The sequence below is a fragment of the Oncorhynchus clarkii genome, chromosome 26 (genome assembly GCF_045791955.1).
Source record: "Oncorhynchus clarkii lewisi isolate Uvic-CL-2024 chromosome 26, UVic_Ocla_1.0, whole genome shotgun sequence".
NCBI classification, from domain to species: Eukaryota; Metazoa; Chordata; class Actinopteri; order Salmoniformes; family Salmonidae; genus Oncorhynchus; species Oncorhynchus clarkii.
Window position 1 is genome coordinate 25,704,880 of NC_092172.1, and position 22,435 is coordinate 25,727,314.

At 42.9% G+C, this 22,435-nt stretch overlaps 1 protein-coding gene across 4 annotated transcripts in view; it reads left to right on the forward strand.

The window, feature by feature from the left end:
• Nucleotides 1–2,018: 2,018 nt before the first annotated feature.
• LOC139384795 (BTB/POZ domain-containing protein kctd15-like) overlaps nt 2,019–22,435 on the forward strand; it is a 28,569-nt gene continuing 8,152 nt past the window's right edge. Inside the window, exons 1-5 of one of the 4 annotated variants that reach the window (XM_071129678.1) lie at nt 2,116–2,240; nt 4,716–4,891; nt 12,372–12,516; nt 17,149–17,454; nt 17,935–17,982. In XM_071129678.1, coding sequence (XP_070985779.1) covers nt 2,157–2,240; nt 4,716–4,891; nt 12,372–12,516; nt 17,149–17,454; nt 17,935–17,940 — 717 coding nt within the window. In that variant the 5' untranslated portion in view covers nt 2,116–2,156 and the 3' untranslated portion in view covers nt 17,941–17,982. Of the gene's footprint in view, nt 2,241–3,125; nt 3,547–4,715; nt 4,892–12,371; nt 12,517–17,148; nt 17,455–17,934; nt 17,983–22,435 lie in introns of those variants that run through there. The other 3 variants (XM_071129677.1, XM_071129675.1, XM_071129676.1) reach the window with 3 other exon arrangements.

Below are 22,435 nucleotides of genomic sequence, written 5' to 3' on the forward strand. Positions count from 1 at the left end.
CCTGTATTAAGTCTACACTACATGCAAATCTTCAAGCTGACCTACTTCTCCTTTTCACATCAGACACTCAGCTAAAATCCATAAATTAAGGAAATTAACTGATGGGGCCCAGGGCAACTTTGTAAGCTATTTAAATCTTTAAATTTACAACATCCCTGCATACTTCATATAATTGAACTAACTGCAGGGTTGTTACTTTAATGAGAAAAAAATCATGTCTTCTTGCCTCCAGTTTGTACTCCTGAAGACAACAAATGCATGCCAGAGGGCAAGTTTATCTTGCCCTGTTTGGGGGGCTGCTTCCTAAGGCAGCTCTGATTTATTTCCAATTCTTATAACCGTTAAGTTTGGCGCGGCAATCACCAGACATGAACCTGGAACCCTCCTCCTCTACGAGACGCGTTTTAATTCGATCAATCAGATAAATTAGAGTACCAAATGCAGCCCTTATTGCAATCGAATTCACAGTATTATTGTATTCCTGCACTATTATGTTTTCTTTGGACCAATAATAATTTCCCACACTGGTTGGCGCCAAATATCAAGAAACCAAATAGCTGAGCGCGGTGGAGTGTCTGGATTCGACAGTAGTCCTACAGTAATTACCGTGTTCAGTGCAACATAAATTATTCACAGTTATTTACACGCAAATAAACAAACACGCAAATAAATAAATAATCACAAGCCTATGTGAGCACCTGTACAGGAAAGAGGAAGAGCAAAGAGATAGCACTTTGACTTCCACAGGGTGCCTTTCAGCCTACTATAAGTGTGATGCAACATTGATTTATATTTTGGGGGGCATAGTAGCGTTTTATATATATATTTTTTTTAAATGAATTTAACATAATGCATCTTTAGGTATATGTGTAAAATCTTCTAGCTATGCTAGCAGTCTGCCTCGCTGTTTGCATAGGAAATCTTCACTGCAGACACCTCCATCTAGCCCTGTGCTCTAATTGAAATGGCGCGTTTAGCTGGAGGCAGGTTGTGAGGGCGCTTTCTGCAATAGCAGAATGCATGTCGATAGACGTCATTTGGTTTTAATGGCCTACAGGACATTTGGCGTTACTACTGGAGACATTAGTGGAGAAGGGACAAGGGAAAATCGCCGCATGAAAAGTATCCAAGGAAATCTACATATGATTATTTTATTGACACTTTGTCAACAAGTTACTAGTGTGCCTTTGTAATAGCTGTAAGTACACGACTAGGGAAGCGTGCCCTGTTTTACTTATTTAACTGGAGAATGGAAATGTATGCCTAGCTGGAAATGCCTGGGGGATTTTTACATCAGACGAAATGACAATGATTAAAATCTGTTTTTTTCCTGCTCTAAATATATTGAGCGACGTGACACTTGCTTGATATTGAATAGCACTTAACCGTTTACCCCCGCAAACCAGAACGTTAAACCGTTACGGGGGCTGATATATCTATATTTTTTTACCGGAAAATACGAAAAATCTGACATGAATTATTATATCTGGTCATATACATCATTTTTGTAACAGGGAGAGAGTATCACTTATTCGTTTTTAAAATCTGACTGGGTGCGAGTAGAGCTAAGTGTAGCCTAATCCTTGCCCCAGAGGCGTTTGGGCAGCCCGGAGCAAGAATTCATTTTTAGCGCTGCTCTGTTATTTAGAGACAGGATTATTGTCTTTCTTCTCATAACAGACCGGTAGTATCATTTAAGCAAAAGGGCACCCAAGAAGCTAAAATACGAAGCAGGATTTGACCGACTCAAATTTTAACTGTATACAAATAAGAACCGAAAAGGGAAAGTCTCTTCTATGTATAAGGTAAGAACGCTGCTTTGCTTCTTCCTGTGCCGCTTTTGTGGAAAGAGCTTGGTCTGAGCAAGTCAGCCAGCATCAGCTATAGATAGATCTTTAAAGCCACAGCGACCCTTCTTTTTAATCATAGTAGCTTTCACTGTTAGATTCACATGTTTTAGAACAGTTTGTGGATACAGTGTTGGCAGTTTCGTTCCAAAGGAGCGGATTCTACTTGAGGAATGCTTGGGTAAGCTATTGGATGGCACTCTAGTTCTACGACACTCGGGGCATGTGAAAAAGGGGAACGCAGTCATCAGCTGGGACTGATATAAACTGGCACGGATTCCCTCGGACTCCTACGATGTTTGAAACGGTATGACTAAATTCATATTAAGATACGGAATTTCCTCATGGTATGATAGCCTACAGTATCAGCGAACAAACTATACTCAACACCAGGTAATTTGGAATAACTTTACTTGTAGTAGGGCTATGTTTTGTCCAGTCTGGGAAAGGTGTGAATGTTTGTCTAGGCTGTAGTCTTTCCCTTGTTGTCTATTGATGCTGTTGGCATATTTACGCATTCATTTTACGCATTGTTCGCTTTTGTATCAAACCTCTCTGGATCATAACTTCATGTTGGTAGAAATTAGTAAGACGCCATATTGTGCATCTGGTTATCCGTGGGCATCCATGTAAACTGTGTTCAAGAGTGCAAAAGTGGATACACTATGGATCTCTGCTACTGTGCATGTTCTTTGGGCTATTTGATTTTATAACAATTACGCACATTCTAATCTTTGCTTTGTGCAATTGTCAAATATCTTTCTTTGGTAAACCATTGCCCACAGTGAAACCCAACTCTTGTGAACGTTTAAAACCGGCTTATTGGCTAGAGTTACTACAGCTGGAATGTTGGTCAATAGGAAACTATTATAACACAAAGCCACGGAGCATGTCAGTTGATCTCATTCAAACGAGTCAATGGTAATAGTTCCGGTATTTGTCTTTTTTTATTTGAGAACTCTTGTGAGACTATAAAGGAATCGAGTTTCTTGGCTTATAGCCTTTTAATAATGTTAATCTTTGCCCCCCATATTGATCATATATATATAATAGTATATATATATATATATATAGGAAAACATATTATTTTATATATATATATATAAAATAATATGTTTTCCAATATTTCACGTTACCCTCCACTCCGTCAACTCCTCCCATTTTAATCGTGTGTGTGTGCGTGTGCGTGTGTGTGTGTGTGTGTGTGTGTGCGTGCGTGCGTGCGTGCGCGCCTCCTATCTGGTATATATTCCCCCAACAATATTATCGGTATTGGTTACTGTGGCCCATGGCTAAATGAAGAGGTGGGATAGCCTCATACGCCAAAAACTTCTTAAGTCTTTTGAAGTCTTTCTTTCACTGGGGCCTGAAATGTATCATCCAGCGTCGTATTAAATGATCATTATTCCTGAAGGCTTGGTGGTGTATACAGCGAGGCGGGCAACACCCTGGAACATTCTGTAGTCTTCAACAACACTTTGTGCCCCAGGGCATCTCGCCTGGAGCAAAGGGCTGAATGAGCCCTAACAACTGCCTTCTGTTGACCTTTTATTCAAAGCTTAGTAAATGTGCTCTTGCATGGAAGAACAAGTTGATGAAATGCCTTTCTTTCAAATTATAATAATTTAGTTTATTTCAGCGACCCGCCATTTTTGCAGACATGATGGATATATATTTTTTCATGAAACCATATCCTAATGTAAGTTCCTTGACATTTTCTAACTATATCTGTTTCCAATATACCTGACTCTGATGTTAATTAAACGTTTGTGAGTTGAGATGTTGGGATTTAATTGACAGGCATGTGCGTAATTTTTGCATATTACAAAGTAAATAACCATAGGAAAACATGTTATTTTGATGAATCTTAATTCAATTCGATTGTGGTGATTGGTTGTACGCAACTATGATCCCCAATACCCACATGTCTGTTTAATAGCCTACATCATTGTTTAACCCAACTCTGACGAACTGTATCCATGCGCCTCGGACTGCGCTGTGGCCTGAAGCGCGCCAACCCAGTGTATGCTACCTAGTTTGGGAGGGATTCATTTAACGGATAGTTGACATTCATGAAGTGGTCATATGTTTCTCATGCCTATCCGTCCAACATCCCCAATATTCACACCAGCCTGAGGACTTGCATCCTTTCTTGGTTGAACATGTGGCAAAAGCATGCCCACGTTTCTAAAAGGTCATTGGAGGATTCCCGAGCAATTAATTAAAACCCCTGACCATGTACATGACAGATATTATAGAGTTATTAAGTAGTTTGTCTCCACATCTTGGTTGGTCCTGTTATTTTTATAGTGTTTGATACATATAATTTAACTTGACTCCTATGATATGAGATGCTATTTTTAATGCACCAATAACTTTTTTAAATGTTTATTTTCCATGTATAGGACATTATTGTGTGGGGTTCAAATAAAGAAACAACACAACAGTCTTGTAAGGGGTGAATGTTTTCTTATGTGTGGTTCAGGAACAGAGTTACTCGGGAACAAATGCCCTGGATTCCGTATTCTCAGATTGGTGGTTGGTGTGTCTGGGCATATCACGTCTAACACATAACACGACCTTTAATTAGAATATTGCAGTTTGTTTTATCCCCCTAGAGGCTGACACCTAGCATTCCTCTTTCTGGAGCCGTAATAATCATCCTCCTATCCTGCCCCCCGGGGTTGAATGAAAAGATGCAAACATACTTCATTAGAACGGTGGCAATAATTTGTAAACTAAATATGCGAGCAGACAGACATGGAAGTGATCTGATAAGGCTCAGGATCGCACTGGTGGAAGATACAGACTTTCCGGAGACCGGAGTAATTTATGATGTCTATGGCTTTTCCATTTACTTGTTTTCAGGAAGGAAGAAGCATGTCACGACTGTCTTTGACCCGGTCCCCGGTATCTCCTATGTCCACACAAGGAATCCCTCTACCGGCTCAACTGACAAAATCGAATGCTCCGGTTCACATTGACGTCGGGGGACACATGTATACTAGTAGCCTGGCTACTCTCACCAAATACCCAGACTCAAGGTAAGGAATCGGATATTCTCATTCCATAAGTGAAATGTGTTTGTCGTTTATTATCCACAGTACCAAGATGTGCCACCCAAGGTGCTTTTGTTGCAGGATTAATTTTTAACATTTTTAATATAGGAGTGTAGCCTACTGATACATATTGTACTTGAAAATGTCTCCCACCATAAACTTAAATAAGTAATTGTGCACAGTAACACTTTTGTTAGCACATGATGCTCCAAAACCCCTCATTACAAGTTTTTGATATCAGTGATATACTTGATTGCTTTAATGATTGTTTCTCTCTAGTTTGATATTGTATATTGAATAGCCTAACCTCCATATGGCCTCATTTGAAATTTATTTGATTATAACATGTTTATAACACATGGACATTTGTTAATTGCAGTTGCTGACTCTTTTATTCACTGAAGTGATGCTACAGGTTTATGCACTTGAATTGTACATTATGGAGAGAGAAAATGTCAGCTGTTATTTCCCCATTATAGTAACACAACTAATTTATCTAAAACCATCTCTAATCCATGTCCAAATGATTTGCAACTAAAAACCAGCCATGCAACTTTATAGTAAAGCTAATAGTTTATGCTGAAGTTAGTTTGTGCTTTCTATAGAAATGACCCCTTATGTTATATATTCCATGAGCTACATGCCCAAGTCAATTGCTATTACTTGAAGCCAGAGTTTCAGCTAAGCCAAGGTAAACGTACATCAGTTTTTAGGAAGATCTAAGGAAATGCTTAGAGGAAATGTATCAACATAAGCCTGGGATATTCACACAGCTCTGACAGGAAATCACTGTCCACTACTTTGTTTTCTATGTCCCTAAACCAGCATGATTTATCTTGTGAGAAAATCTCCATGCCTATAATAGGCCATTGTTTATCCTTAGTATTATTATGTCATGTCTGTCATTGCTATAAGCTGTGTTTGGTTCATTTAAGAGGGTTGGACAGCAAGACAGGACCAGACACTGCAGGTACACAATACCTGAGTGAACGTTTTTGTTATTACTAGCATTATGTGCATATTACCCACCGTTTTATGACATTAGAATTAGAATTTCAGTAAATCAATAGTTGATATATTTGGATGACTTTCTAGATGTTCAAATACAGGTTGTTTCATATACACTCACTGTACCACAACACATATTCCCTGGATGTACATTATGCAAATTATTCTGTGTTGTTTTACACTTATGTTTATACTATTTATCATGTAACTTTTACACCACCATGTACCTCACACAGTGGCGGTTGGTGCCGTTTAAAATGAGGGAGGACGTTTTTTTTAATGGACATGGCCTTATTTGTATTACAGCATATTGGATGACTACCATTCATATTCCAATCACCAAATTCAATGTTACAGCAATAGGTTTAGGCTACAACATGATACTCACATTTTCACTATACCAATTATGAGGTTGCTACAACCTAGCCTATGAATGAAAGTTTATAACGTTGGTGCACACAGGTCGACAGAACATTTTGAGGCTACAGACAGTGACACATGGACAGACAGTGACACTTTCAATACCGCCTTGCACACTCTTGCCTGTATCTAGCTGATCTAGGGTGTAATCATTAGTCCAACAGTTGCAAACAATAGTTTCTATAGGACAAATTCAGATATGTTTATCCCCGTTTTGTTCTGTTTGCTAAGAAACGTTTTTCAACAGAATCGGCAGAATGAATACCCCTCTGATCATGGGAAAAACACAGTTGACTTTCCTAGCAGCCAGATTGTATCAAATCAAATCAAATGTATTTATAAAGCCCTTTTTACATCAGCTGATATCTCAAAGTGCTGTACAGAAACCCAGCCTAAAACCCCAAACAGCAAGCAATGCAGGTGTAGAAGCACAGTGGCTAGAAAAACTCCCTAGAAAGGCCAAAACCTAGGAAGAAACCTAGAGAGGAACCAGGCTATGAGGGATGGCCAGTCCTCTTCTGGCTGTTCTGGGTGGAGATTATAACAGAACATGGCCAAGATGTTCAAATGTTCATAAATGACCAGCATGGTCAAATAATAATAATCACAGTAGTTGTCGAGGGTGCAGCAAGTCAGCACCTCAGGAGTAAATGTCAGTTGGCTTTTCATAGCTGATCCTTCTCGCATCTATGCGAATTGAAGTCCCTTTGCTTGTGGACTTCAATGCGCAACACATCAGCTGTATGTGACCAGGCAAAAAAAAATTTCCAAGCCAAACCATATCATAACCGCTACACACAGCCTACATTGTTGTCACCATATTAGTTAAAGTAACGTCATAGTCAACATAGCTAATAGAACTAACACGTTAGTAAACCCACTACAATCATGCAGTAAAGTTACAGTGTACAGTCAGTAAGCAGTTTAGCACTTACACTGGCGGGCCCCAGTGGCAATAAATTAGTAAATCAAAAGCTTACCTTGACTTGGAAGAGTTCCTGTGTTGTGTTAGGCTAAACTAGCTAGATGCATTTGTTAGCTAAGTAAGTGATATTGAAAGTGAAAATGATGAAATCCCTCTTTCTATCTCTCTCTTGCTTCTCCTTCATGTTGGGAGAAATTAATTTGTTCAAAACTGTTAAACTATTGTCTTTCTCTTTATTTGAGTCAACTACTCACCACATTTTATGCATTGCAGTGCTAGCTAGCTGTAGCTTATGCTTTCAGTACTCATTCTCTGATCCTTTGATTGGGTGGACAACATGTCAGTTCATGCTGCAAGAGCTCAGATAGGTTGGAGGACGTCCTCCGGAAGTTGTCATAATTACTGTGTATGTCTATGGAAGGGGGTGAGAACTATGAGCCTCCTAGGTTTTTTATTTAAGTCATTGTACTCAGAGGAAGCTATCTGTCCTCAGGGTACACTGTTGTGCTACCCTACAGAGTGCTGTTGAGGCTACTGTAGACCTTCATTGCAATAAGTGTGTTTTAATCAATTATTTGCTGAGATGTGAATATATTTAGTATAGTTTTATCTAAAAATAATAACTTTTTAAATGTTTTACCATTTTTATTTTTTTATTAAATTCTGTTTTCTGAAATTCACTGAGGACAATGGCCCTTCCCTTCCTCCTCTGAGGAGCCTTCACTGACCTCGCATAATGATGTTGCATAATGATGTTACACATTGCATATACATTATACACAAGGGTGAAAAGCCATACAAATGTAGCATACATGCTGTATAGTAAGGAGTAGCAGTGCTTTTACAGTAAAAATAATGACAGGATACCACTGCGTATGTGAGAGCCAGTTCTCTCTCTCTCTCTCTCTCTCTCTCTCTCTCTGTCTCTCTCTCTCTCTCTCTCTCTCTCTCTCTCTCTCTCCTCAGTGTTCCACACAGTCTGCCTCAGGGGTTCACTTTCCTCTGGAGCCAGTGGAGGAGGAGCCCTTTTATGTGAATTAGGATAATGGCTGACAGAAAGCAAAACAATTACACTGCAGTAACCAGACTTATATGCAGTCTTTTTAGAGGACATCCGGTGTGGTGTGCATGGAGGTGTCTAGTCCTAGTCCGCCATTCATGATCCACTGAAACATAACAATTAAAGAACAAGGTTCAAAGAATTGTAAGTTGATGATTACTTTTAATAGATTGCTGCGTTAATAATGCAGAGTGCGTAGAGAAACTTAGTCTAGTAACTAATGTCTGGGTATTCATCTTCCTCTGTACAGACTGCAGTAAGGGACAGAGGTCATCAAACATTGATACCCGCTCTGGGGAGTTCACAGTTAAGGAGATAAGCGTCAGAGCTCCATTCTACTGAGGCCGAGGAAAGTAAATGAGAAGAATATTACACAGACAAGGAAACTATTTTGAAATGACCCTTGACATAAGTTATTGCTTATTTTGACAATTTCTCTTGTTTCCATTAGCTATGAGGGATGGCATATAGTATAGCTAAAAAACATAAACAAAAAATTACCTTGGGTATTCAAACCAGCAACCTTTTGGTTACTGGCCCAATGCTCTAACTACCTGCAGCCATCCCTGGTACTGTCTACAATGCCAGGGGTTCCCAAACATTTTCACTTATGCCCCCTTCCAGCATTCGGGACCCCCCATGTCTATTTCTATGGGCACAAGCACTGTTCATGACACAAACTGTTCACACTCCTCTTGTTGGTGGAGAGAACATTTTTTCTGGTATAAAGCTAATTTGATTTCAATTCTACACATTTTGCCATGTCTAATGTGTATTTATGTAATATTTCAGGGAGTCGAACATTACAACAAAATCTATGGGCAAAAAAACCTTAGCTGACACGGGCTAGTTGATCTGGACATTTCTGACAAGTTATAAATATCTCTCTAAGGTATTCAATGACTAATATGACAAGAGGAATACTGATGATGCACTACCCAATTTCAAAAATGCATTCTACAATTTTCTTGAGGGTGGACCCCCACAGTTTGGAAACCACTGTAGTGTGCTACTATACCACTTGTTCTACATTCACTCAATATACCACTCTCCAAACGCACTATTACTCCCCTTTATGAAAGTCTTTTACACATGTTCAGTAATATTTGAACCTTCAGTTTTAATCTCTGTGTACACTTGACAATGGACTTCCCTAACCAGTTGTAAATCTATTCACAGAGCCAGTGTACACCCTTGAAGTTGGGTTTGATACATTCATCCAAACACACTCTCTGGCCATTTGTTTTCACAGACATATGTAAGATGTCCTGCAATGTATGTCTGAATTAATTGGGAATCTATTGAAGACAGCTCAGGTCTTTCATTTTGGAGAGAGTGAAAAGCTGCACTTGTCTTGACCCACCCACATCCCTAGCCATGAGTTTCAGACTCTAAACTGTTAGTCTGACATGTGTGGGTCCATGAGATGCCTACCTACCGCCTGCTCAACCACACTGCCTCTACTCAGCACCGCTGGGATGGGAGATCAGAGATGCTCCTGTCCTTCACAAACTCCCACTCTGCCCCTCTCTCTCTCTCTCTCTCTCTCTCTCTCTCTCTCTCTCGCTCGTTCTCTCTTTCTCTATCACCATCTTTCTCCCTCTCTCTCTCTCTCTCTCTCTCTCTCTCTCTCTCTCTCTCTCTCTCTCTCTCTCTCTCTCTCGCTCTCTCTTTCTCTATCACCGTCTTTCTCCCCCTCTCTCTCTCTCTCTCTCTCTCTCTCTCTCTCTCTCTCTCTCTCTCCCTCCCTCTCTCTCTCTCTCCCTCTCTCTCTCAGGCAGGCAGGCAGGATGGTGTATAGCTCTCTACCTGTCTGACATGACAGAAACAAAGCTGGGTGAGTGCGGGGGTCCGTCTTTCAGGTGCGGAGGGCCCCCAATCGGTGATTTACCAAAAGGAAACACTGAGACTGAGGGAGATACAGAAATGGAGAGAGGGAAAAAGAAAGAAAGAAAAGAAAAACAGGCAGCATTTTAATTGCTTTTTAAAAAAGTGGAGATGAAAAACAGAGTTAGCCTGGAGGGGTATGGTGAAATTCTAGCTGGAAGAATTGCAAGACCATATGAGAAAGGAACACCTCGGGCATAACAGGGAGATGAGTATTGGTTTTTTATAAAGCATTTTGCATCGATTTTCAGAGAGAAAGAGAGAAAGAGAGAGGGGCAAGATGGAGAGAGAGAGAGAAGGGGAGGGAAAGAGAGTGAAGAGAAAGAGAGCGAGAGCATCTTTGAACTGGCTCTCTTTATACAGTTAACAGGAAAGGAAAAACATGGCAAATTCTACATGATAGGATTCAGTCTATACCTGATGAAGCCCTTTGATACAGTTACTGTGTGTGTCTTTACAAAGCAAAGGATTGTAATGGAAAGTAAATGCAATTCGCTTTAGAAATTTAAACTATAAAGTCAAGGCTATAAAATGGTCCCGTGTGGCTCACTTGGTAGAACATTGTGCTTGCAATGCTGGAGTTGTGGATTTGATTCTCATGGGGGACCTGTATGACAAAGTATGAAAATGCATGTGCTCACTACTGTAATGTGCTCTGGATAAGAGTGTCTGCTAAATGACTCAAATGTAATACAGCTCTGTGTGTGTAGATTCCCATAGCATCTCTCTTTCTTGTGTTATGCCTTATAACAGGATTTAACAGTCACTGGGCTAAAGCAGCTTGTGAGAATGAGACTTTCTGGTGGTTTTCTTTGTGGTTTAACTGTGCTCAGCTGACCTAAAAGCTGTTAGCATGATTAAAGAGCTGATTACATCAGAACAATGATAACAGAGAAGCCTTCTCTCTGCCAAGAGCTGTTTCTGGGAGAGACGAGGGAAATGTTTCAGTCAAACCATTTTAAAGGTTACTCTAAATACTCTGAACTGCCACTTCTACAGAAAACTGTTGAGTGACACGTACAAATACTTAAGTAAAACAGTGATAGAGACACCATGTCAATCATGTCTCTAAAATGACCAACATAAAAGTCCTATTTCTCTTCCTTCCAGGTCTATAGCTATTATCACCTAGTGCAGATCTGAGGTGAAATGAATGAACTAATGGTTGAGAGCTACAGTAGCTAATGATGCAGGATCTTTATTTGGGCCAGTTTGGGAAAATCAAGTCTGAAATTTAAAAGTGGAAATTCTAAACTTCAGAAGCCTTTGTAAACGTCAAATACACTACATATTTTTAATTTCCTGCATTGCAAGAAAGTTCTCCTGCAACAGGGTGATCAAAGTAAGATCTTACACCTGTACCATGACAACCTCACAAGAGATGAGAAAAATTTGTAGTTTCCAACCATATCTCAAGGCATCGTATCGACAGTATATGGTAGGATGAAAGCTAACAGATTACTGCATTTTCCAGTGTTAGCCAGGCTCCTTGTTCACTCCTGGTTACATTTTGAGAGGCCGACTATGGATGGATGCTTGGCAATCTACAGGTGTCTTATTACTTAGAAGTTATGTCCATAATTCATGGAATTTCCCTCTGTTGTTCTGCATTCTAATGGGAAACCTGCATCAGTTATTTTAGAGAAATTACTTTTTGAGTGAATGCTGATTTTTACAGTGAATAGCACGAGGTGGAATAGTCACACGTGGGCTCTTGTTTTCAACAATGAACCAAATAAATACATAATTCAATAGAACATTTGTATTTAAAACACAAATAGGTATCAGAGTATGAACATCAGAGCATCATGGATTCAAATGCTATAGAGAATCATATATCATATTTCATTGTAGCAAACCCCAGTTCAATTTTTTATTAACCCTTTAGTAATAGAGCTTTAAACTGAACCCATAACATTAATATCTGTAAGTACCAGCTGAGACACTGTATGTTGTCCTAATCACACAGCAGAAGGGACACTTCAAACAGGCCTGGAACACAGGAAATGTCCCTTAAGCCCCTTGTTTCAACCAGGATGCTAATACATTTCAGACTTAGAGCTAATAAAATGGAAAAAAGAAATGGAGGGTAATTGTTTCATACATTTGAAGGCAGCCGCTCAACTCAACCTCATTCCATTATATGTGTGTGTTTCAATTTCCAGAATCAGCCGTCTGTTTAATGGCACAGAGCCCATCGTGCTGGACAGCTTGAAGCAGCACTACTTCATCGACAGGGATGGAGAAATATTCCGTTACATTCTCAGCTTCCTCAGGACCTGCAAACTGCTTCTCCCAGATGACTTCAAGGTACATGATGATTTGTATTTGCACACCATAGCACCATGTGTACAGTATCTGCGCTGTATGAACTCACACAGTGTAGAAATATACAAAGGATAGATGATTGATTCAAAGTTTGAACTTCCCTCTCATCTGAGAAGAATGTCCAAGATGTTAGTTTTCGCGATCTATCAATTTATATTGTAAACATTATTAACATTACATTCACATTCAATATCAGCAGTCATTTTTTAAATTAATAAATCATTGGAAATCAAATCAAATTAATCCCCACCGATTTATCATTAAAGTGATGCTTTGAAGGTATTGTATAATTTCAGCCAGTAATTCTGAATTTGATATGTTACGAATTGCAAATTATTCTATATATATATATTTTAATGTAATTTGTACAATATGTTACAATTTGTAAGTGCTTAAGATCCCAGACTGAACATTTAATATACAGTGGAGGAAAGGTGAAAATTCAGTCTAAAACATAACATAGTTCTGTGATGTGAACCAAAGCCCAGAGCTGTTGTTTCTCACAAAAAAATGATTTCTATAGAGGTGAGGCCAGGTGAAACGGGCTGTATAGCCCCTGTTCCACTTGTTCCAGTCTGACAGTACCACCCAGTCTCCCAGCCACTGCCTCTCTCTCTGCTCTCAATAGAGTGCCATGACTGTTTAAAGGAACCGGGCTTGAGAGGGAAGTAGGAATACTAGACAAGGCGAGAATAATGTGGTCTTGAGTCTGACAGAGGGGAATGTGTGGGGAGGGAGTGTATTGTAGGGGATGTCTACAGAAAGACAAACACACACACACACACACACACACACACACACACACACACACACACACACACACACACACACACACACACACACACACACACACACACACACACACACACACACACACACACACACACACACACACACTTTTATACAGTGCTCTATCTGGGAAACTGGAGCGACTTTGGTCCATGTTAGCTCGCCGTTGCTGCACACACCTGTCTCCTGTTTCAGACTGCTCATGAGGAGACTCCTTCCTGGATGCGCTTGGCTTAGCAAAACAACCAGCTCTGGAAATATACACATATTATTGTTACTAAGTTATTCTACTTAGTAACAGAGCAAAGATTCAGGCCAACGATCGATCATGGCCAAATCTTCTGTGATATAACCACTTTGATCGATCTAAAACACAATTAGTAAAATGTAAAGTTCCGGTTGATGATGTCTAAGGAGAGCATATTCAGTGCTCCATCTGTTCCTGTCCATCCGGATCCCTTTTAGTTCAGCCTATTATACCCAAACTTCCATGTCTTTCCCTGTCGGCTTGGAGTAGTTCATCACTCTGGCTAAGGGGAGTAGAGGAGAGGCAGATCCCCCTGGCTAACTCTCAGGGCCAAGCATTATGGCTGAATGGGGACTGACCTGAACAACAGTGAGAACATGAAAGCTTCCTTCACAATTTTGGCAAATTACATTTTGGTTTTGGTTTGATCTGTATAGTGTACTGTATGGAAGCTATAGCTGTTCTCATCCACTCCTATTCTACACAGTCCAATCAGCCAATGACTGTAAGTCAAACGAATGCAGCATCGGGCCTCCTTGTTTCAACTCATTACATGAATTCACTCGCATCATCCAGCCTCCTCTCTCTCTCTCTGTTGATCTGCATACCTTTCAATTTGTGTGAAAAAAATGCAAATATGGTTAGGAGGACTTGAGCATGTTCTTATCTGAACACAATCAGTGTTGGCGTCGCCCCAGGCCTGGATCTCTTCTGCTGCTGGCAGCCAACATGCTGTGTGTTTAGCTAAATCAATGTGAAAGCCTACTTAGCAGTATAGTAACAAATATTCAGCATATATCAGTAGATGTAATACAATATTCACCCTTAATGTGCTTTCCACATGACATATTTCAGACATTATTCAGACTACAATGAATCACAAGGTGTGTAAGCAATGCTCAGTCAAATTAGGTGATGGTCCTTAACCATTCTGGTGTGTTTTTGCATGTTACAATTATATTATATTATCAATGAAGAGTAAGTTCTTTATTTCTCAGTTCGATCCAGTAGATTTCTCAGTCACTCATAGTAATAGACAAAGTGTTATTATAATATTAAGGCTAACTCATTTCACATTCATTATCGTCTTATTCATTATCACTGCATATAGGTCAGTGGTGTTGCCATATCCATGTCAAATGACAGTGCAGAAGGTAACTTCTAATTTTGTTGGTTTAATTACCTGTAAAAACTATTTTGTTCCTGTTTTGGATCAAGATAATCTCTCTCTGTCTGCTCCTTCTCTGTCGCTCTCTCCCCATCTCTCTATTTTGCTCTCCCAACTCCCTCTATTCTCCCTCTGTCCTTCCCTGCGATGTTGCCTTGCCAGTGGGTGATCAGGTCGGATCATTATTTTGGAGCTCAACCGGCCTGTCTGGACACGGGATTGTGGAATAGATTGTCTCTTGGAGCTGGCAGCATACAGCCAAGACAGAGCTGTTAGGCCTGTCTCCCCTCTCATCCTCACTTCAGCATTACGTTAGGATTATTCTGTTGTTTTCTGTTCTGCCTGGCTCAGGCTCAGGATGACTAAAGTGCCTCGCAGACAGACCCCTGTTAAAAACACATCCATCCGTGGCTTCAGACCTGTGAAGGATGAGGAGCTACACTTCGATACAGAGAGCGCCCCTAAGGGGGAACATCTCTTTATGTATTTTGTCAGCCGCAGTGAGCAGGGCCTAGAGAAGGCTGAGAAAAAAAGTGACCGAACCACCCCTTCACATTCTGTAATATTAAATATTAGAATGTCGGCTTAAAATGTGTTGCGTCACCGCCTGCTTCACCTAGAGTTGGTTTTGGGCCATTCCTGGTTTTCAGATGGGGGGTCGAATGAGGGTTAAAGAAGCAGAAGGTTTTTCATGTTAGGGTTTTTCATGCATAGGGATTTGAAAGTGGCTATTTCTTCCATCCTGACTGAGGCAGACAGGGTTAATAATATGCTGTTTGCTGCTATTGCCGTACCATACTCTGTACCCAGCAGTGTTCTGGAGAGGCGAGGGAAAACTCTTTTTAGATTTGGTTCCCCCAGCACCCCCAGCACCCAACACCCACAGCCAATGATGATGCAGTCAGACTGAAACAGGCACGCTCTCTTTCTTTCCTCTGCACAAACCCTAACTTACTTTAGAAGTGCATAAAGACTATAATACACTGCGATCATCAACTTTTCTCTTGAACCAGATTCTTTCATCAAGAGAATGATTAGAAGGTCCTGATACCGACCAAATACATAGAGGGTATGGCAACTCATTATGTCATGGGAAATATTGTTTCCCTTTGTGCTAGGTTGAAGATGACAATTGTTAAGACAACAAGATTCTAATATCCCAAAGCTCTTTTCAACAATGTGACCAGCTATGCTAGTTAGCAATGCTGCTGCTAGTTAGCATGAGTGCAGGTCCAAGATTTGTGACGACGTTATCTTAACCTCTGTGTATTTTCGACCTACCCTTTGTACAGGAAATACATCACATAACATTTTTAGGAATGCAGCACCCATAAATGTAGCAACTTACCTTTGTATAATTTCCAGTTAGAGCTTCCGGTTGCTAAATCAATTACCGATTGTTTTGCCAGCACATTTACAATACTCATTTGACACAATATAAAATTGTGATATCAGAGCTTAACATCGGGCCACTATTCACATTAGACATTACCATAAAATCCCCTCTGTGTAAAGCATGCATAAAAAATCAACCATGGATTATATTATAATTATCCTCATGTTCACTTCTTCTCCCATATATATTCCCCTCACCTCCCCTCTGTTAGCTAACTACCAATAGCTTGCCTTTCTTCCTCAGTCTTCCTGGTATTTCCTATGGTAGTGTTGAACGATGGTGCCATCTGGTCTTGTGGGAAATTAGAGGCAAGAGCGCAGGGGCAAATGGCCTCCAGCAAGCACAGCCCAGGGGGGGAGCCAGCTAGGCAATCTGCTGCAGCTAGACTGTCTGCACATAGGAATGTACCATCCCATCCCACATCACTGCAGCCTGGGCTCGCTGAGCCTCGCCTCACTGACACAAGCCTCTATAGAGTAGAGCTCAATACAACATGCTAGAGGATTACTCAGCCCTGCCAACAGCTACTGTTGCAGTAGAGAGTGACTGGCTGATTGCAGCTACAGTATGGCCATGGTTAGCATGGTAATAAAAAACAATACAGGCCTTTCTTGTAAACAACTGGAGACTGATCTGGTTTACCAGTGAATCATTCTTCAATCTGAGATATTTTAATGTTCAATGTGGGCCTAACCAAGATCATTTGTAGCCAGGAAATACCATGAGATTAATATAAGGGACTATAAAATACACTCTTTTAAAGCCACTTTGATACAGAACTGATTTTCCCATTGCAGGTTAGGAGAATTTACACAGCAGGTTAGGGGAATTAACATAGCAGGTTAGGAGTCTGAGGTTAAGGTTAGGAAAAGGGTTAGGGTTAGCAAAAATGCGCTCCTATCTTGCTAAGAAAATCACTTCGTATCGAAGTGGCGTGAAAAGGACAAAGAGGTCTGACATGAAAATTACTTGGATTTGAGTGTTTGTGCATGTTCCCTATCCTGTCCCATCCAGGAGTTCCACCTGCTGTACGAGGAGGCTCGGTACTACCAGCTGTCCCCCATGATTAAGGAGCTGGAACGTTGGAAGCAGGAGAGGGAGCAGCGCAGGACGGCCCAGCCCTGTGACTGCCTGGTGGTGCGGGTGACGCCTGACCTAGGTGAGAGGATCGCCCTTAGCGGGGAGAAGGTGCTCATCGAGGAGATCTTCCCCGAGACTGGAGACGTCATGTGCAACTCGGTGAACGCCGGCTGGAACCAGGACCCCACGCACGTCATCCGCTTCCCCCTCAACGGCTACTGCAGGCTCAACTCTGTCCAGGTAGATAATGTTTTGTCTGTGCATGTATGTCGGCAGCTGTCTTTAATCATCACTAGAAGGTTTTTTTCCGGGTGATGAAAACCCCAGAGAGCCTCTGTGACTTCTGTTTTCCTATAGTCTTGAGGGAGCAGGGTTTAAAGTGGGTATAATGGTGTATCACGTTTTACAGGTGTGAAGTTGACTGTTGACTGTTCTAAAGTCATCACTGGTGATCTATAGGACAAGGACTCCACTTTGAAATGTCCATGTAAAGGCATGTGACATGATTTGTAGCCTGCGTGTAGCCACAGACAAGATGACTGTTCTGTAGCAACAACCCTTCATCATAACTCACATGGGATAATAGTTACTCTGATGGGATTTAGAGTGAATTTGTTTAAGATGTTCGGAGATAGTGACACGTTTTTTCAGCCACTTGTAGGCGTATGTCACAGCAATAATATTAATCTTCCTCTCAGAAAGCACTCTTCCCTCTCCAAGGTTTGAATGAGGCTTTAAGGAGCAGAGCAGCCTCTCACCACAGCTCTGCGGTATCATCAACACCTCATTGCCAATAGCCATACAGATCAACACATAGAGGAGCCTCACCCAGCGCCCAGCATGCCCCACACTACCCCCAACACGCCGGGCAGGCGTTCTGCTCTGACACCTCCACCGTCCTCCTGCCAATGTGAGAGACCACCTCCGGGGCTGCTGCCTAGCTGCCTGAGCAGCGGGACAAAGTCTCGTCTCCTCTCCACTGTCTGCCTGCACTGCGGCCATGTTTTCTTCTCGCAAAAATGAGAGGGGTGAAAAAAAATTATATGCATAATTTACGTTTGACTCCTTTTTAAGACACAGCTCCTCTTTTTAAAAAGACTCCAATATAACACCGCCCGGGGAGATTGAAATACACGTATTGCATTTTTTAATACCATACTTACAATTTCTCAAACAGCCTAAACCGGTTTATACTTCTTTTATAGATTTTTAAATGGCTTGCAATATAATTAATTGGCCGCATCAACTAACACAACATTTTCCCACTATGTTTACCGCCGAGTCTGGTCTCAGTGTGCGCCATACATCTGTTTCAAATGGACTGGGAAGGATCCCTACTATTTTAGGTTTCATTATCAGGCCTTTCCCACAGACAGTGGGACTGAGGTGAAACCAACCCACAGACTCTCTCTCTCTCTGTGTAGCTGAGGTGAAACCAACCCACAGACTCTCTCTCTCTGTGTAGCTGAGGTGAAACAAACCCACAGACTCTCTCTCTCTCTGTGTAGCTGAGGTGAAACCAACCCACAGACTCTCTCTCTCTCTGTGTAGCTGAGGTGAAACAAACCCCCAGACTCACTGTCTCTCTGTGAAGCTGAAGTAAAACAAACCTACAGACTCACTGTCTCTCTGTGAAGCTGAAGTAAAACAAACCTACAGACTCACTGTCTCTCTGTGAAGCTGAAGTGAAACAAACCTACAGACTCACTGTCTCTCTGTGAAGCTGAAGTGAAACAAACCTACAGACTCACTGTCTCTCTGTGGAGCTGAGGTTAAACAAACCCCCAGACTCACTGTCTCTCTGTGGAGCTGAGGTTAAACAAACCCCCAGACTCACTGTCTCTCTATGGAGCTGAGGTGAAACAAACCCCCAGACTCACTGTCTCTCTGTGGAGCTGAGGTGAAACAAACCCCCAGACTCACTGTTTCTCTGTGGAGCTGAGGTGAAACAAACCTACAGACTCACTGTCTCTCTGTGAAGCTGAGGTGAAACAAACCCCCAGACTCACTGTCTCTCTGTGAAGCTGAGGTGAAACAAACCCCCAGACTCACTGTTTCTCTGTGAAGCTGAGGTGAAACAAACCCCCAGACTCACTGTCTCTCTGTGAAGCTGAGGTGAAACAAACCCCCAGACTCACTGTCTCTCTGTGGAGCTGAGGTGAAACAAACCCACAGACTCACTGTCTCTCTGTGAAGCTGAGGTGAAACCAACCCCCAGACTCACTGTCTCTCTGTGGAGCTGAGGTGAAACAAACCCACAGACTCACTGTCTCTATGTGGAGCTGAGGTGAAACAAACCCCCAGACTCACTGTCTCTCTGTGAAGCTGAGGTGAAACCAACCCCCAGACTCACTGTCTCTCTGTGGAGCTGAGGTGAAACAAACCCCCAGACTCACTGTTTCTCTGTGGAGCTGAGGTGAAACAAACCCCCAGACTCACTGTTTCTCTGTGAAGCTGAGGTGAAACAAACCCCCAGACTCACTGTCTCTCTGTGGAGCTGAGGTGAAACCAACCCCATTATTCAGTGTCTGCATCCCAAATGGCACCATATGCCCTACATAGTGGGGAATATGGCACCTTATATGGGGAATAGGGTGTCATTTGGGGCTCAGGCAGCGTGTGAATGACTTTGCGCTGGTAGAAACGGAAGCCTGCCTTCTCTTCAGGGTTCCCTGTTTGTGATGTTTGTGTTAGTGAATGAGGGACACAGTGAGGCTCTAGAGGGCTTTTGCTCAACATATAGCCTTTGCCCGGATGGGGAGGTGTTGTTCGCGGCAGGGCTCTTTCTCTCTCTGGGCTGGCCCCTTTAAGACAAACACGCATGCGCACAGACACGCGCACACACAAACACAAACACACACACAAGCACACTGCAGGGGTTGGCAGATAGGCTCATTGAGCTGCTGTAGGTGAGGGGAACAGAGAGCAGAAGGAGGTGTTTTCTGGTGTAAGGGGAGATTTTTTAAAACAACTTCCTCATCCTGTCCTGTGTCATTGTTGCGTGAAGGTATGAGAAGGTTATGAGAATAATCCTCATCTTACCTGGCCAGACAATGTGCCTGTGATCTGACCCGACCCAAGGGAATGCAACCACACCCTGTCCACAGAGAAAGAAAGAGAAGAGAAAAAGAGAGAGAAAGTTTTGAGAAAGAGATGGAAAATAGTGTTGGGAACTTGTGTATTTCCGTGTTGCCCTGGTTTGGATTCTTCAGTCTCAGTTTTAAATACAGAGTGATCTGATGCCCTTAGTCACAGCATTTCTCTTCCGATACAAGGGCAGGTACATTCATTATAATTAATCCCCAATAAGATTTTGGGCGGCTTACTTACTCATTCTGTCTGAGAAAACGTTCTTGCCAACTCCAACCTAAGAGAAAACCTATAAACAACCACACCTTGGTGAGTGAACGATTCATTCCTCCAGTCATGAAGGAGTTTAAGGGGAATAATGCAAACCACCTGTGATGTAGAGCCATGGGAAAAAAGGACTGGGCCGCTTAAGAGGGAAAACATTTAGCTAAAGAGCCACAGAGGTGTACACAAACACACACACACACACACACACACACACACACACACACACACACACACACACACACACACACACACACACACACACACACACACACACTGTCCTGAAGCAGGAGCCGGCCGGTTCCAACCTCCGTACATCATAGTGATGGAGCACTGTGATCAAGCCAGACGCAATCCTTCCTTCATCACCCTGACAGCAACACTACTCTGAGACGGCCCCTGTCCTTCCTGTCCCCTCACTGCCAGGGCTGCCAGGGCCGGGGACATTACATGGCCCAGCCACTATTTCTGACACGCCATGTCACATAGCCAGCCTATCAATCCATACTGGGTCAGATGGTAACAGGGAGAACATGGCTCAAACCTGCAGTCTGCCTCAATCACCATCACCACCCTCACCACCACCACCTCATCACCCACACTACCACCACCACCCACTCCATCATCCCCACCACCACCCTTACCACCACCACCACCACCCTCACCACCACTACCTCAACCACCCTTACCACCACCACCACCACCCTCACCACCACCACCTCCATCACCCACACTACCACCACCACCCACTTCATCACCACCACCCTTACCACCACCACCACCCTCACCACCACCACCTCCACCACCCTTGCCACCACCACCACCCTCACCACCACCACCTCCATCATCCCCACCACCACCTCCACCACCCTTACCACCACCACCACCCTCACCACCCTCACCACCACCACCCTCACCACCACCACCTCCACCACCCTTACCATCAGTACCACCCTTACCACCATCTCCATCACCCTCACCACCACCCTCACCACTACCTCCACCACCACCTCCACCACCCTTATCACCACCACCGCCTTCACTATCACCCTCACCACGTCCATCCCCACCACCTCCTCCACCACCAGCACCACCACCTCCACCACCCTTACCACCAGTACCACCCTTACCACCATCTCCATCACCCCACCACCACCCTTACCACCACCACCACCCTCACCACCACCACCTCCATCACCCACACTACCACCACCACCCACTTCATCACCACCACCCTTACCACCACCACCACCCTCACCACCTCCACCACCCTTGCCACCACCACCACCACCCTCACCACCACCACCTCCATCATCCCCACCACCACCTCCACCACCCTTACCACCACCACCACCCTCACCACCCTCACCACCACCACCCTCACCACCACCACCTCCACCACCCTTACCACCCTTACCACCATCTCCATCACCCTCACCACCACCCTCACCACTACCTCCACCACCACCTCCACCACCCTTATCACCACCACCGCCTTCACTATCACCCTCACCACGTCCATCCCCACCACCTCCTCCACCACCAGCACCACCACCTCCATCACCACCACCTCCATCACCACCGCCATCACCACCACCGCCATCACCACCACCACCATCACCACCACCACTACCATCACCACCTCCATTGCCACCCTTCTGGAAAAAAAACACAGAGCACATGATAAAGTTAGCTACCAACACTATTTCTGGCCCTCCTGTGTCAAAGCTTTACTACAAACTTACATTGTGAACTTTTCTCTGAGACAAGGCAGCAGTTGTCCCCCCTAGAAATGGAACACTTTAGTGTGATCAGACAACCACTTTCTAATAGGTCTTTTGATGCTTGTGATGAAGTGGAGAATAAA